Source organism: Drosophila mauritiana, chromosome X (genome assembly GCF_004382145.1).
Source record: "Drosophila mauritiana strain mau12 chromosome X, ASM438214v1, whole genome shotgun sequence".
In the NCBI taxonomy this organism is placed as follows: Eukaryota; Metazoa; Arthropoda; class Insecta; order Diptera; family Drosophilidae; genus Drosophila; species Drosophila mauritiana.
Window position 1 is genome coordinate 4,924,851 of NC_046672.1, and position 15,249 is coordinate 4,940,099.

The following is a 15,249-nucleotide window of genomic DNA, read 5'->3' on the forward strand; positions in this document are numbered from 1 at the left end:
GACGAAAGCTGCAGGAGTCCTGTCATTAAATCGAATATATATCCTCGTACATATAGATATATATATTTATATATATCAGTGTGTACTGGAGTCCATTGAAAAGAAATCAAGGCGTGTTGGTTTTGCAGCTGCTTTCTGGGCAAAGTGTAAAATTGTTAGGTAACTAAAAGATGTCTCTACATCGTGCTTTCGTTTTCAATTCAATCTGCTTGAATAATTCATCATGAAGACATGACATCGCATTGCACAGACAGACACCCAATCGAATCAACTTTAATTGAATGAAAACAAATCATGCCCATCATATTGACTCTAATCCAATTAAATTAAATGAAAATATTTCAAATACATCTAAGATGATTTGGATCAATTAAAATGTGGCCAAACCGAATAGAGTTTGACAACTTTCGCAATGTGTCATCCTTTTGGAAAACGAATACGTATTGATACTATTTCGTTGGACACAGTAGCCCTCTTCAATGAAAAAAAAGCGCACACGGTCTGGTCTTTGGGAAGGCAATAATGGGATAATGCATCATTAACAATATCTATAGTTGCCATCAAATTGCGATGTATGTAGAAGGCAGGAGCCAGATGCTCCAGTGTAGTTGAGTGCCACGTTACTCGCTGTCCGTTAAGCCATATATAAGTCATCGCTTTAATTTTAATTGCCCCTGGCTAAGCTTACAGCGCTTACTACGCCTCTGTTGACCAAGGACCTCCGGGCACCGGCGATTTTCCTGTCTGCTCCTTGAACTTCTTGCCTCGTGCATCCTGGCCATCCAGCCACGTTTTTATGTGCTTTTAAGTGTGCAATTAAAGGTCAATTGCCGCCCCGGCTGGACTGGACAGACAGCCAAACGGCTCACGCCGAAGTAGCCCATAAATGAGGCGATGTGTGTGACCCACACGAGTATAATTCGTTCTTTGCGCTTTTCGTTTTTAAACACTACCTCTACTGCCATCGATGTGCATTTAATGTGTTTACTAAACTAGAACGTTATGCTGCTGGCACAGAAAAAGTAAAAAAAAAAACAAAGCAATCGTTGTGAAATGAGTCAATAAAATAAAAGTAGTTGGCTGTGAAATTTGTGTTTTAACTATTCATACAAGTCAACCCACTGGTAATAACTCGAAAATTTCCAGTATCAACATGGCCCAATCGAATGCAAACAATTTGGTCGAGTACAAGGCCGGCCGCATGGTCCTTCAAGGCAAGATAGTCGAGCCCGATGACCGCAAAGGCCTGCTCTTCGTGCGCCGATCCGCCGCTGATAACCAGCTGCACATCCATTGGATGGATCGGCGATCCGGGTCCGTTGAGCTGGATATTGTTGCCACGCCGGGCGTTCTCGAGTTCCGTCGCATTGAACAGTGCAAAACAGGTCGGGTGTATGTGCTCAAGTACACACGATCGCCGCAGCGTTACTTCTTCTGGATGCAGGAGCTGCAGGCGGACGGGGATGCGTTATTCTGTCAGCGGGTCAACGAACTGATTGCCAGTGGTGAACGCCAAAGGGATGAGATTGCGGCGGCCGAGGGAGATATGGATACGGATGTGGAACACAAGGCACAAAGCCGCGGTTTCGGTGGCAGTGAGAATCCTCAAGTTCTGGAAGAGATGCTTATCGAAACGCAAGCAACTTGGCTGCCAGCTAACCAGAGGTCGAATCAATGGCAAACTGATATGGTGATCGAAGAACAGCCCTCGGCATTAGCCGATCCCGATTCAGATTCGGATACGGATACAGATACAAATACTTCAGATCCAGGTGTACATTCATTTGACTTGGCAACTGTTTTACGCCAACATGGCGGCGAAGCAGTGGATAAACTTCTAAGTTGCCCATTGAGACGTAAAAAACTGATGGCCCAATTGCCCAAAGATCATGAGGCGATGGATGAGCAGCAAGACATACTCGAGCATCTGCGTTCGCCGCAATTCTACGAGTCCTTGTCCTGTTTTTCCTTAGGACTGCATTCTGGTCTCCTCAGAAAGAGCCTGGAGCCTCTGTTGAAGAATGATGTCAATCGCGAGGCCCTGGACGCCGCTCAAGTTGGGGATGTTGACCGTTTTCTACGTGAACTGGAACGAACCAATAGGGATGATGGTGGGCCAACCGATTGAACCGAAAGGTTCTCGTAAATATGTCGAAATATGAATAAATAAATATGGCGCACAGTACTGATGAGTAAATAAATAGAGGAAGGGCGTACAAAATGCAATAACTGCTTGATTCCTGGGCCGTTGCTTCGTCTTCTCGAGTTACGAAGATAAATGAGATGCCATAAGTTAGACGACAACTTGCACAACTCCAGACAAAGACCAAGCGGATAAAAGTGTGCTTGTGCCCAGGGAAAAAGTAGCAAAAAAAGAAAAGACAAAATGAATAGGGGAACACTAAAAATTGATATAAAATACACAGAAAAAGAAGCAAGGCAGCGATGAAAACAAAAGAAGGAAATTTCTCAAATAAGAAAATAGTTGTAAACTATGGGGAGTACTTAGGATCGGGTTAGTGTGGCTGTGGGGTTCCAGTGTTTCACTTCTTTGCCAGTTTAAGAGTCCTCGGTCCTGCGACAGCAGTTTTCTTTGCCTCATTTGTATGGCGCCTGTCCTGTCCAATGCCGTCCTGCCACCAACCCTCTGCTCCTTCGGCCCATGCTTGCCAAAAACTTTTTCCACGTTGTTTTAATGAAACTAAGTGAGCGGCAAAATGGTGGACAGGACAGCGGGACAGTGTAGGGAATTGTGCTATGGGTTTTCGGGCCAGATAAAGCATTCGAAAATGCTGGGCTGGCAACAGTTTTATCCTTTTTTTTTTGCCGTGGAAGAAAGGAAAACTTAAGAAAGTTATTGCATTGTGTCAGAGTTTGGACAATGGTGCACGATGGCGGTGGAAAAATTGAAAAAAAAAAAAAAATACGAAGAGAAAATAGTGACAGAGAAAAAGCAAATTTGACGATTAGTTTTTGCCACATTCTGCATTAGTCATTACAGAGTGTGACCAGCGTGTTTTACGTTAGTGAGGCTGCACTTCGTTTCTTACATACCTAACCGCACGTTAAAGGCATTTAACTTTAAATCCTTCATAAATACGTTAGTAACACTATTGATTCAATTAGGCAAACGTAATTGCCTTGCATTTAAAACGTGCCACTTGTGCCAACTCGCTTGACTTCTATGATACTTTCCACGAATTTCTCGCATTTAACCAACTAAAACTAATAATGCTCCCCCCTTTCACGCTCCCTTGTGGGACCGACATAAAACTTAATGGTAAATGGCGTTGCAGAGAATTGCCATAAAAATTACTTAAACCGAACAAGCAGCTTAAATATGCCGCTTATTGATGTTCTCCACAACGAAGCAAATGCAATAATAGTTAAGAGAAAAGGGGGGAGTGTGCAACATGGGGCACTAGCTGGCTCTTTAGCCGCTTTTCCAGCTCTCAGCTCCCAAACTCCATTTCCATTTCCATTTCCATTCACATTGCCCCATGTCCTTTGCCACTTTTCCATCTCTCTAGCTCTCGACGGCTATGCGTGTTGCATACTAATTTCAAAAATTTGCCATTACATTTGTACTTCGCACTGCTCTATGGCACTACTACAACATACCACCACTCATTCCACCTATTTTCTACACATTTTCCTGCCCTTCAGCTTGTCGGTTTGCTGCCATCTTGAATTACGCAAACACACACACAGCTAGTGTGTGTGTGGTTGTTGCTGTTTTTGGTCCTTGATAATCAAGCACACAACTGAAGCTGTAGCTGTAGCTGTAGCTGGAACTGAAACTGAAACTTAAACTAGCAAAGGAGCTAGGGAAACCTGGGGTAATTCACACACGAAATTGCCGGAATTTTTGCTGTAGTCAAAGGTGAAGCCAAAGCATCTTAGCCACACATGCAACAAACACACATCGCAGCATTTGTTGCTCAAAGTGAATTTTCATTCCTGGCTAAATGTAAATAAAAGGCTGGCTTCTTTTCTTTTTCAATTGCCCGACAGGCAATGGAAATGCCCATAGAATTTGCCACCTGATGTGGATTACATGCAATTGGTCAATTATTTTTGATGCTTGAAGCAGAGTACGTAGACGAATTACTAAATTACAAATATTGCCACAATTTATCGGTTATGTTGCTTAAAACATTTCAACTGAGTTTGTGACTGCAGAAATATACCTTTTTGAAGCCCAAATAAGTACGTATTAAGTATCATTAAGCAAGTAGACCAGAGTGAAACCTTTGGAAACTAGTTTTGTTGCCTTCGGCTTTATATCACTTTGAGCAATCGCAAAGGCCAAAGGCACTTGATGATTATGAAGATGGCGAAATTTGAGGAATTTCTGTGCTGTTTCAATGGGATTTCTAATGAGAATCTCTTTGACGCGCCCGGAGGCAAAGTCAAAAACTTAAGGCACGTGTCATAATTGTCAATGCCACAACGCTTATACATAAATATACATGTATGTATATGTACATATTTATAAGTGTGTGATGTATGGCGTATGCTGCGGCAAACGGAAGTCACACAGATAGAAGTCACACAGAAAATGGCAGACAAATGGCAGAGGCAGTCGACATTGAGCAAACATTGTCGCATTAAGGAAACGCACTGGCCTCAAGCATATCCTTACCAGAAAACACTCATTGGTAGGTGGTCAAACATTTCCTCTGGCCTCCGTTCTGCCCGAAAATGTTGCCCTTGAAACGTAGAGATGGCAAAGCATCGATGTGTTATCGATAATTTCGATAACAATTTACAATTCGTCTGCAGCCATCCAAAATAAAGTGCTTTCAATTCGCCAGCGTAAGATGAGAACTCATTCTATTGATGATGTATCCATCGATTTCCGGCCATCTCTACCGCAAAAGTGTGTAATAAAAAAATGTCGAAAGGGCAGGGAGAGGAAGCCAAATGGCCAGCGACAGTCACCCAGCTTTTCCGCTCCTCGCAATTCTAGCGGATACTGGCCTAGTTCGCATTGAAGCCGCAGTCCATGAGACAATAACTCATGGAGTGCGGCGAGGGCCCGACCGGAACCCGAATAAAAATCAAATAATAGCGTAAAAGCTCTCTCCCCTTAAAAATAAAAAAAAAAAAAAACCAAGCACATGCGATGGCAGAAATCGGAGGAAACTGGGGAAGGGACCGCCGCCTGTCCAAGGGACAACAATAAAATGTCGCCGTCGAGCTTTGAGCGCGTCGCCAAACCAGAAAGAAAACTTGCAGAAAGCAATGAATAAATTTTCCAACTGAAGCTGCAAAAACTTTCTTGTCGCAGCCAAAAAAGCCGAATTAAATACTAGCAGTAGGTGTGTACGCCTCGAATGCAAGTGGAAACTAAACTAGTGTTGAATTTCATTGAATTATTTTTATTGATGTTGCAAAAAATAGTTATAGTTTTTGTTTTTATATACATACTCGTTTATATATATATTTAGAGCGAAAAAGAAAAAAGCGGAAAAGTTTCGCATGAAATTTCAATTCAAATGTATCCGATTTAAGTCAACAATTACGTGAATCCCGTGAATTAAATAACTTTTACGAACGACCCATGAACCCTGATGTCATTCGCGGGTTAAGTGCACCGCTCGATATGCCAGATGAAGAGGACAAAAGTGCATTTAACAAATTAAAATCGCAGAAACCACCGTCCAAACGAAATGGCAATAAAGCTCGCGCTTTTTTCCAGTACGCGACGAAAAAAAAAAAGAAAAAGGGCGAAATGGCTTTTTTGGGCAACGTCCAGGATGATGTTGTTGCCGGAACGGAGACCCCTGGTCATTTTGGTCCTCGCGGATCCTCCGAACCTCTGCCTCCTCCTCCTACTCATCCACCACTGGTGGCTCTCCTCGACTTTCCGGCTGCGTAAATGCAATCCGAGCCGGAACTGACACGCACAAAAGGATATGCAACATTCACTAATAAATTTCATATTTATGTAGAACATCGAGTGCAGTCGGCGAGGGCTAAGAGTGAAATATCCGGCGAAATATAAACGTAAAATTGCCGGCCAACCAGAGTTTGTTGTGTGTGCGGTTCGGAATACAAACATTTGGAAAGGGACATTTCAGGGGTTACTTTTCGGGCACATCTGACAATCTGGGCTGGACAATAAAAGCGAATCGAAATTGCAACGAATATATGTGGAAAATCATAGAACTTTATCCGCGCGCCACTGATTTTCTCGCTGATTTTGTCTCTTCTTTGGTATCATGCAAATATATTTGAATGCGGCATGCATACAGATTTAAAAACCGATGTTTGTTTGAGAATTGTATTTTATTTTTATATTTTTATTGTTAATTGATAGAGCCTAGTCATGTCAAATGTGGCAATTAAAGCGAAATCTTATCGCAATTTTGAGATATTTTTCGCAGCCAATAGAAGAGAATGCCAGGCGATTACAAAACTGGTAATCAAAAGCCAAAACCAATTCAAAATTTTTATTATTAACAAATAAATTCATTTGCTTGTGGCTTAATCATAATTTTCACCATACAAGCGACAATCATTTCATTTCTTTTTACAACTACATTAATTTGCATAATTCGAAATTATTAACAGCTTTGAGTCCGGCTTAAATTCCATAAATATTTATTTAATCACTTATTCATGCATTATTATTTTCACAGTTTTAATGTTTACTCATTGCAGCACAATGAATAAAAAAAAAAACAAATAACACTGTACACATAACTATAAATATTTGATGGAAATAAATGCTAAAATGTTTCAATATTTGCTTTTCTAGTGGGCTTTCAGTAAATACTTCTAATGTAAAAATCGCTTGCTGTCGTTCGTTTCAATTTCGTATTCATTTAATGATTTCCTGGGTTAAGCAATCATTTGCAGTCGTCATTTATTAGCAATATGTCGACTGTCAGTGTTGATTAATGAAAATGAATATGTTTGAATTCGAATTGTGTTTGTTTAATAAAGTAAACTAAATAACTCTGTGCAGTCCTGTGTAAAAATTCTTAAATTTCCAAAAACTTATATCTTTAATCATCAGTTTCGATATTTACTGACTTGAGGTCGAAGGAAATGCAAATACCTGCTGTTTATTAAAGAATTACTCAGTTCACCATTATTTCATCTTGAATCAATGAATTTATCGTCTCGATTTCCGCAATTTCGTTGGCAAACAGGCTTGTATGTGTGTATATGTATATTTTTCAATTATTAATTGATGTTGTAAGAAGCAAACTAAATGGATATCATTCGCATGTGTGTGTGTTTCGTTTGTTTGCTTTAATGTTTTGCCTTTGGCTTGTGCAGTTGGCCGTATTTGCCTTTTGCTCCCAATTGCCTTTGCTGATGGTATCTGTATGGGTGTGTGTACCTGCTTTGGGTGTGCGTGTGTGTGTGTGTGTGTGGGAGTGTGTGTGTTTGGTTCTGTGCGAGAGTGAGTGTTTGCCAAGCCAAATTCAAACTTGAGCACTTGACATTTCACGCTTGCATAGATGGCACTTGGTAGGCAACTGCAGGATTCCCAAATGCATTTGGTTCCTTTGGCTTCCTGAGTCTCCAACCATTCAAACCATGGCTTTTTCCACGGCCTCAGTCGGCGATTTCCCACAATTTTCCCCCAACCGTTTTCCCCACCAGCTTTGCTCCCCTTTGGCCCCAGCTGACACTGATGATGTGCTATTTATTTTCGGTCTAGGCTGTCCTCGCTGTCCTTTCGTCCTTTTCGTCCTGCTGCGTTGATTAAACATTTGTGTTATGAAATATATACAGACCACGACTCACACTCACACTACGAACACACGCACACGCACACACACACTCACACTAATCCGCATTCACATTCAGGGTGTCTACTTTATATGCATATGCCGCTTTTGATTGCTGTTTACTGGCTGCATCTGCATGCATCCTGTATCCTTTTGGCTTGCAGTTTTGATCCTTTAATAGAATATTTAATTTTAATTACAAACATTTGATTTCCCACTTCAGTCATCGTCGTCGACGCTTCGCTGGCTGCTCTGATGGCTTTAAAAATGCATGGCACAAAAACAGTGACAAAAAAAATCGATGTCACCAGCATAGTTTTATATGCTTTCTCTAAATCGCATTTTAATTTTTTAGAGGGCTCTAATGAATTTATGCAAATATAACTAGAACTCGTCTTCTTTTTAATTGCCAATTGATTTTAATATTTTAAATAAATAATTATACAAGTTTTAGTCTGTTCCAATGGATTTACTGATTGCAAAACGATCTTAATCCTTCGTTTTAGCCAAAATCACTTGAAATAATAGCCCTAATATAAAGTGTAATACGCCGTTGAACTCGGTTTCAAATTTTTAATCGATTGGTATTCGTACCTGATAAATTTAATTTTTGACCATTTTTGGCAAAAAACCCCTTATGAAAAATGCAAAAATTTGGTCAAAATTAATTTTCTCAAAGTCAAAGCCAAAAACTTTATTAGATTCTTTAGTTCAGACCATAAGCTTTGCAAATCGTTCACTCATTTAGCTGGTTTACACTTTCTAGAAAAGATATGGTGATAAATCCACTTAAAATGTTGCAAAAATCTTAGATGCCAAATTTTCCGCAATAAATAATACGTATTTTGTCAACAAAATTTGTAAACTAGATCCGATTATGGAATGTCATACATCGTTGAACTCGTTGCAAAATTTCCAATCGAAATGTATTCAAAGTTAGAAATGAAAAATTTTGACCACTTTTTGGAAAAAATTATGGAATCAGAAAAATGCAAAAACTGGCCAGAAATGGATTTTTTAAAATCAACTGAAAAGTTAAGAGGAAACTTTAGCTGTGGTAAATAGCACAAAACTGTAATTACTTTAGCTATTTGAGTCTTAATTATGATAAATAAAACATGTTAAATACTGACGGTTCAAATTAACTCACATAAGAATTGAGAATTCAGGCATTTTTTCTCAGTGTGCAATAGACCGTGTGTGTTTGTGTGGGCCAGCAAATTGAATGCGTGTGTGCCTGAAAGCGTAAGCCGGCCAAGTTGAGCGAGACGGCGACCGAGACAAGAGCCAAGTTACTTGGGGCTTTTGTCAATGCCACGATGACGATGACGATGTCATGGAGAGGACAGGAGAGTAGAATGCGGGCGAGATTGAGGAAGAGGAAGGGGATGGGAATGGCGATGAGGATGACTTCTTATGGAGCACTTGCCACGCCCCCGGGGGCAGTGCATTTGGGAGTTGAGTTGGGACGATAGACCAAGCAATGACCTCGAGAGCTTACAGCTGAAGCAATGGAAAAGCAAATCCCATTCATGTACGAATCTTAAAAAATCGCTTTAAGCTTGCGTGGTAAATTAAAGTTTAATGGAAGAAGTTAAAGCCAGCAAAAACTCTTTGCGGCAATTGCAGGCCATGCACAACATATGAAAATAATATTCATTTAACACGCCACCAATTATACAGTTCACCTTTCAACGAATGTGTGCATTGTTCAATCTTTTATTTTATTTTTATTTTTATTATTATTATTTTTAATATTTTTTTTTGCACTTCCCATTGTGTAATTAATATTGCGCAAAGTTTCAACCGAAGCACTTGGCTTTGATAAGAAGTTTTGACCCAGCGCAACCTTCACTGCAGTCTGTAAAGTTTTTCAAGAGCTTAATGACTTTAGCATACCTCGGGCCACTTTTTGCCAACAACAAACATAATATGAATATACGTATATTCATCTATGAAGTTGAACAACCTCGACACAAATCAAATGCCAATTTGACGTGATAACTAATTGAATTTTTCCCTTTGCTTTTCTATTTCTTTCCAGGTGAGTGTCATGGTCCCCAGACAAATATGCAATTTGCACGTAAGAAATTCTGGCATCGAGTAGCTGATCCATCACGAGGGTTGGGTGTCCATCCCAGTCGGGTTGCCTCATATTCCCCTATCTACTAATTTCCCCACCCCTGCCATGCCACTCGCCAAATAATCCCAGAGATTCGTGGCGCGTTCCATTTGTCAATGTGCAGCACGTACTCAATCTTCTGGGTTGTCAAACTTGGCAATGTTGCAACCAAAAATGTTTGATGTTCGTTCTAGAATATTGTTGGCAGTGGATGGGTGGGTGGTTGGTTATCTCCCCTGGGCTTGTGGATGTGTCTTATGAAACACTCAGGGTCACATTCTTAAATGTGATTAGCATTAGAGCCTTTTAAATGCTAGTTTAGTTTCTTTTATTTATTATTTTTTGTATATCATAATGAACTCAACTCAATCTTTTCTTTTTGATTTAAGATAAAGATAAAAATATTTTAAATCTGCAGCATAGGATTTAGTAATTCCATTCTTGGATATATTTCGATTTTAATAGCTTTACTTAAGGTTGCCCCAGGGGGTTTCACTAACTTTTTTTCCTTCTCCACCACGTGCCACTGAATACGTGAGTGTGTGGGTTTATTACTGGACGTGAGTGCGACTGTGTGTGTGTGTGTACGTGTTTAGCAAATACTTGTCTATAGTTTCAGGGGGAAAAAAATAGGAGAAAAGTTGAGATGATTCTATTAGCTAAACAAACACAAGCAAAAGGATCGATGGGCAATGCAGCAGGACAGTCTAAAAATATCAACATATTTCATTCTGTTGTGCACACACACACACACACATACACATGCATCGTATATCCTTGCAGGTCCTTTGCTGCTGTGCACATAACGAAATTACAAGTTGCCAATAATAATGCGGCGGTGTGAGTGAGTGAGTGGGTTAGCTTGTGTAGGTGGTGTGTGCCTGCAAGGACTACAAAGGACACGTCGCTCAGTCAATTTCAGTTCAGTCAGCTGTCCATCCAAAAGCGTTGCGATGGTCACTTGCTGGCGGGCACCCTCTTCGTTATTGTCCACTCCTTTTGCTTGGCCCCCGCCACTTTCCCTAGATTTTCCCCCACCCAGCCACCTCCTTTTGCCCCCGTTGCCTTTCACGGTTCAGTTGCTCTAATAATGCAAATACACAATAAATAAGCGTGCAGTGCCAGTCAAGAACTCAACCAAACTCAGTTCAAGTCCATTTGAAACACATAGAAAAAATGTGTGCCCACCGCCAATGAAATTATAGAAAATAATTATACATGAATAAAAGAATTTAATTAATTCCACATTGTAACAAATTCAATATATTGCTGAAATACGAGCACATAAAACTAATTTCTGAGCCTAATGAGCATATGCATTTTTTTTTATTTTTTTTTTTGTGCAGGTGGTGGTCAGTTGGTATTTTGCACACCGCCCAGCGAGCAAATAAAGCGCCAACTGGAACCATTTGGCATTCGGAATTCAATACTCGGTTGTTTGGCGTCCGACCCGGTGCTCCGTACATTTCCTCCAGCAATGCCAATTATTTTCAGCTCTTAGTCATAATTTAGCAAGTGAAAGCCTGCACATGACGATGAAATTGCATTCCCCATAAGCTAAGCTCCCTATATCGCTGGGCCAGCATGTGCTAGAAGTTCCCTTGCCTTGAACTACTGAATAATTGGCGAAAAGTGTAACAAAGTTCGGCCGTTTAGCTCTAGAATATTTAAAGCATTTCCCTCGACCCCAATCCAAATGCATTGTTGTTAGTGAAGTCTATGCAAAGAGTATTTCATATTAGTCGAGTTATTTCGCAGGCCAATGTAAGTGAAATCAAATCACAATAACTAAAGTTGGCCACAAAGTGTTGAGAGGATAATTTAAATGTTTGCTGTTTTCTATTACAAAAGGGATTTGTACATTTCGTACGAAATTTAATACTCACAAAACTTGTTTGAATTCTGGTCTATGCAATATGTAGTGTATTGGTATTAGGATCACTTTAAATCGCTATATTTACCATTGACCCCAAATGAAATTTAATTGTTTTCTCATTACAAACATATCAAGGATATTAAACTTCCCATTGAGCTCTAAGGATATTCGAGGCCCGCTTATTGAGCGCTTTTGTTTGCCCTTGTTCCGGAACCAACAAACATTGCCCCCAAACCCCCATTTTGTTGTTTTCCTTTATTGCCCAAACCCAGTACCCAACACAAAAAAAAAGAAAAAAAAGAAAAAAAAAAAGCATGAACAGATGCAAAAACAATGTGAAGATATTTTGCGGCGCAACCTTGAGGTGCACCACACCCACAGCCAACCGCCTTTCATCACCCACTCCAATTTGATACCATCCCCCGTTTTGCTTGTATGTAAATTTTCCTTGGCCCGGGTGGTTATTGATTTTCACCCCCAACCGCCCTCTTTGTTTCCATCTATATATGCATATATATATAACTGTATAAATTGTTTTTGTTTTTCGTATTTTTTCTTTTCGTTTGCATTTCCTTGGCTGCTTCAAGTTGATTATTATTTATAACAAAATCAGCGAACGAGCCAGCAAGAAAAACAAAAATCAAAGTTTTCTGATAAAATAAACCCAAAGTTGCCCGATTGAAACCACCGAGATGGGCATGTTCCATCTTCCATCTTCCGCCTCATATATGGTATGGGCATTATTAATTCCGTTAAAGCCTCCAGCAGCGAAGGACAGCGAAACCATGGAGGAGCTCATTAAAGCGAAAGGGCCAGAAGAGTGGGGACGGTTCCAAGAAGGGGCGGCTGGCAAAGATACATATGGCAACAGGGCCAGCAACTTGCAATTTCAATAACTCATTGTGAGGATACAGTGTTCGGAGGTCGTAGGTCGTAGGTCGGATGTTAACTAACTACTATCCTTTCAATATATTTTTTATCCTAGCCAGAAACTAATTGTTGTAGCAAATCAAAAGATTTAGAGATAAAATACCACTCGCTTAAAGCATTTTTGAAACCAAAGTGGAGATAATTAAAAAGTTTAAAGGCCTGGGAAAACTTATTGATCGTTTGCTTGAATATATTTTCCACAATTTTCGCTGGCACCTCGGCGCACTGTGTCGCCTGTTCGGTTAGATAAGTAAATGAGGAGAGCGTGCAAACAGACAGGATGGGCGATGGGGGAAGTAATAATAGTGGTGGTTGGAATCGGGTGTGTAAGTTGGTCTAGTGCTATCACAGTTTGCTCCAATTTCAAGGCATTACGCTTATGAGAATTTATGTTATGTGTTGGTGGTTGCATACACATACTCGCACACTAGCACACACACGCACACACACACATACGCGCGCAGTTGGCAGGACCTGCTGGCGCCCTGCTGAGCGGCTCGTGGCTGCTCGTCCTTCGTCCTTCGTCCTGCCCGCGTCCTTCGCCCCCTTTTTGGCTGGCAAACGCTCTTGATTCTGATCCGATTCCCGCCTCTCAGTTGCCAGTTTGTGCTCCTGTGCCCTGCAATTAGTTGAGCATGATAAAAATGCTGTATGCCGACGCAGAGTGTCCTTTTCCCATTAACCCCACCACCCCCACCCAGCACACACCGCACTCCGTTGGCCACCACAAACGCCTGCCCGAATGCTCATTGCTCCTGCAGTTTTGCCAACTCATTTGGCGCGATTTACCTACACGCAGCACACGTACTTAAACTCACACGGCTGCACAGCGAGAAAAATGTAGCTAGAAGATACTAATACAAGTTCTTTATGTAACTGTAATATGCGTAGGGCATAAACGAGATATGATGGCATAGTTTCTTCACTTAATGTATATCGAATGATTTGAAATCGTTGAGGCTGCAATTTTTCGCTCAGTGCATGCGCACTAATAGCTGCCATGTACTTGAAGCTTTGACTGTGAACGCTCTACCCCTTGGGGGAAAACCCCTTGGAAGGACCTCGCATCTCGTTTCCTGTCATCATCGTAGGCGGCTGCCTAATGAAGTCGCCATCGCTCTGCACTTGCTACCCACCGCAAAACTTTGTCTGCCATTCCTGTTTGCTGTTATTAGTTGCGGCAGAAAAGCGGGCGGAAAATGGGAAAATCGGAAAATACGGGCGTGCTGGGCGGCGGCAAAAGTATCATGTTGCAATCAATTAATTATGTAATTTCTTAGGCCCGAGCGAAACAACACTCGCCTAGTGGAATGATGGTACCACATGAAAGAGAAGTGGAAATGGCTTTTAATGTGCAAAAAGTACTAGAAATCAGCTGAAAGTTCGCTTCAATTTAATGCAAGTTTCACCTGCAAGAATGCCTTTGTGTTTCACTGTTCATTCGTGTAGTTCGTGATATTGAAAAGTTTCCTTACATTTTTCACTACTATAAATATATATATAAATATTTATTAATATATATGTACATATATGTGTAAATACGAGCATGCACATTCCGCTGTGCACACATAATCTTCGGCTATTATGAGTTGGGCCACAGGGGTGAAAGTTTGCAGCTGGTGGCAGGTAGTGATAGCATCACAATTTATGCAAAACATGACAACAGAAAGCGGGCGGGTGGAAAGTGGAAAAGTGGGTGGCGGGAGGACCAAACCCGGAAAGCTGCTCAGCTGGCGGGTGGGAAGGGGGAAATTGCTGAAAATCTTGCATAAATTGCTGGGCGCTCGAAAGTATGCAATAAAAATCACAACAAACATGTGTGTCAGCCAGCAGCCCGCTTTTTCCCATCCTCTCAGCTGTCTTTCACCTTTTTTTTGTATTTTTTCGAAAACCCTCCGTCCTCCGCGTCCCCTTTTTCTACCTCATCCGATTTTCAACGTTTTTGACAAGCTTGACGCTTCGACGGTGCACCGAAGAGTTTCTTCAATATTTTCGCATATAACTTTAGGTATTTTCAAATCAGCTTCCATTTTGTATATCAGGTGTACAAGTAGGAAATGTCGTTTTTTTTAAATCAAAAAACACGTTAAATTTTGTGGAAAAAGAAAAAATCATTTATTCAAAGTATTTGCCGTCGCTAGCTACACATTTTTCCCATCTCTCGGGCAATTTGTGGATTCCACGCCAGTAGAACTCATCGTCTTTTGCGGCGAACCATTCATCGAGCCATTTTTTCACACTTTCGTAAGAATCGAAGCGCTGCTCAGCGAGTGCGTGTCCCATCGAAGCGAATAGGTGGTTTTCGGATGGGGCCAGGTCTGGTGAGTAAGCCGCATGCGGAAGCACTTCCCAATTGAGTGTTTCCAACGTGTCGCGAACCGCTCTTGCCGTATGTGATGGAGCGTTGTCATGGAGAAAAATGACCCTGTGTTGTCTTTTTTGATATTCCGGTCGTTTTCTCTGAAGCGCACGGTTCAAATTGATCAATTGTTGTTGGTAGCGTGCCGTATTCACCGTTTCGCCGGGTTTCAAGAGCTCATAGTAAATGACACCGCTCTGATCCCACCAAA

General features: G+C 41.0%; 2 protein-coding genes across 7 annotated transcripts in view; both read left to right on the plus strand.

The window, feature by feature from the left end:
• LOC117147526 (neurobeachin) overlaps positions 1-15,249 on the plus strand; it is a 163,096-nt gene that overhangs the window by 39,755 nt on the left and 108,092 nt on the right. The window lies entirely within an intron of this gene.
• Positions 1,089-5,436, plus strand: LOC117147531 (proteasomal ubiquitin receptor ADRM1 homolog). The gene has a single exon (XM_033314461.1). The coding sequence runs from the start codon at positions 1,154-1,156 to the stop codon at positions 2,126-2,128; it is 975 nt and encodes a 324-aa protein (XP_033170352.1). The 5' UTR covers positions 1,089-1,153; the 3' UTR covers positions 2,129-5,436.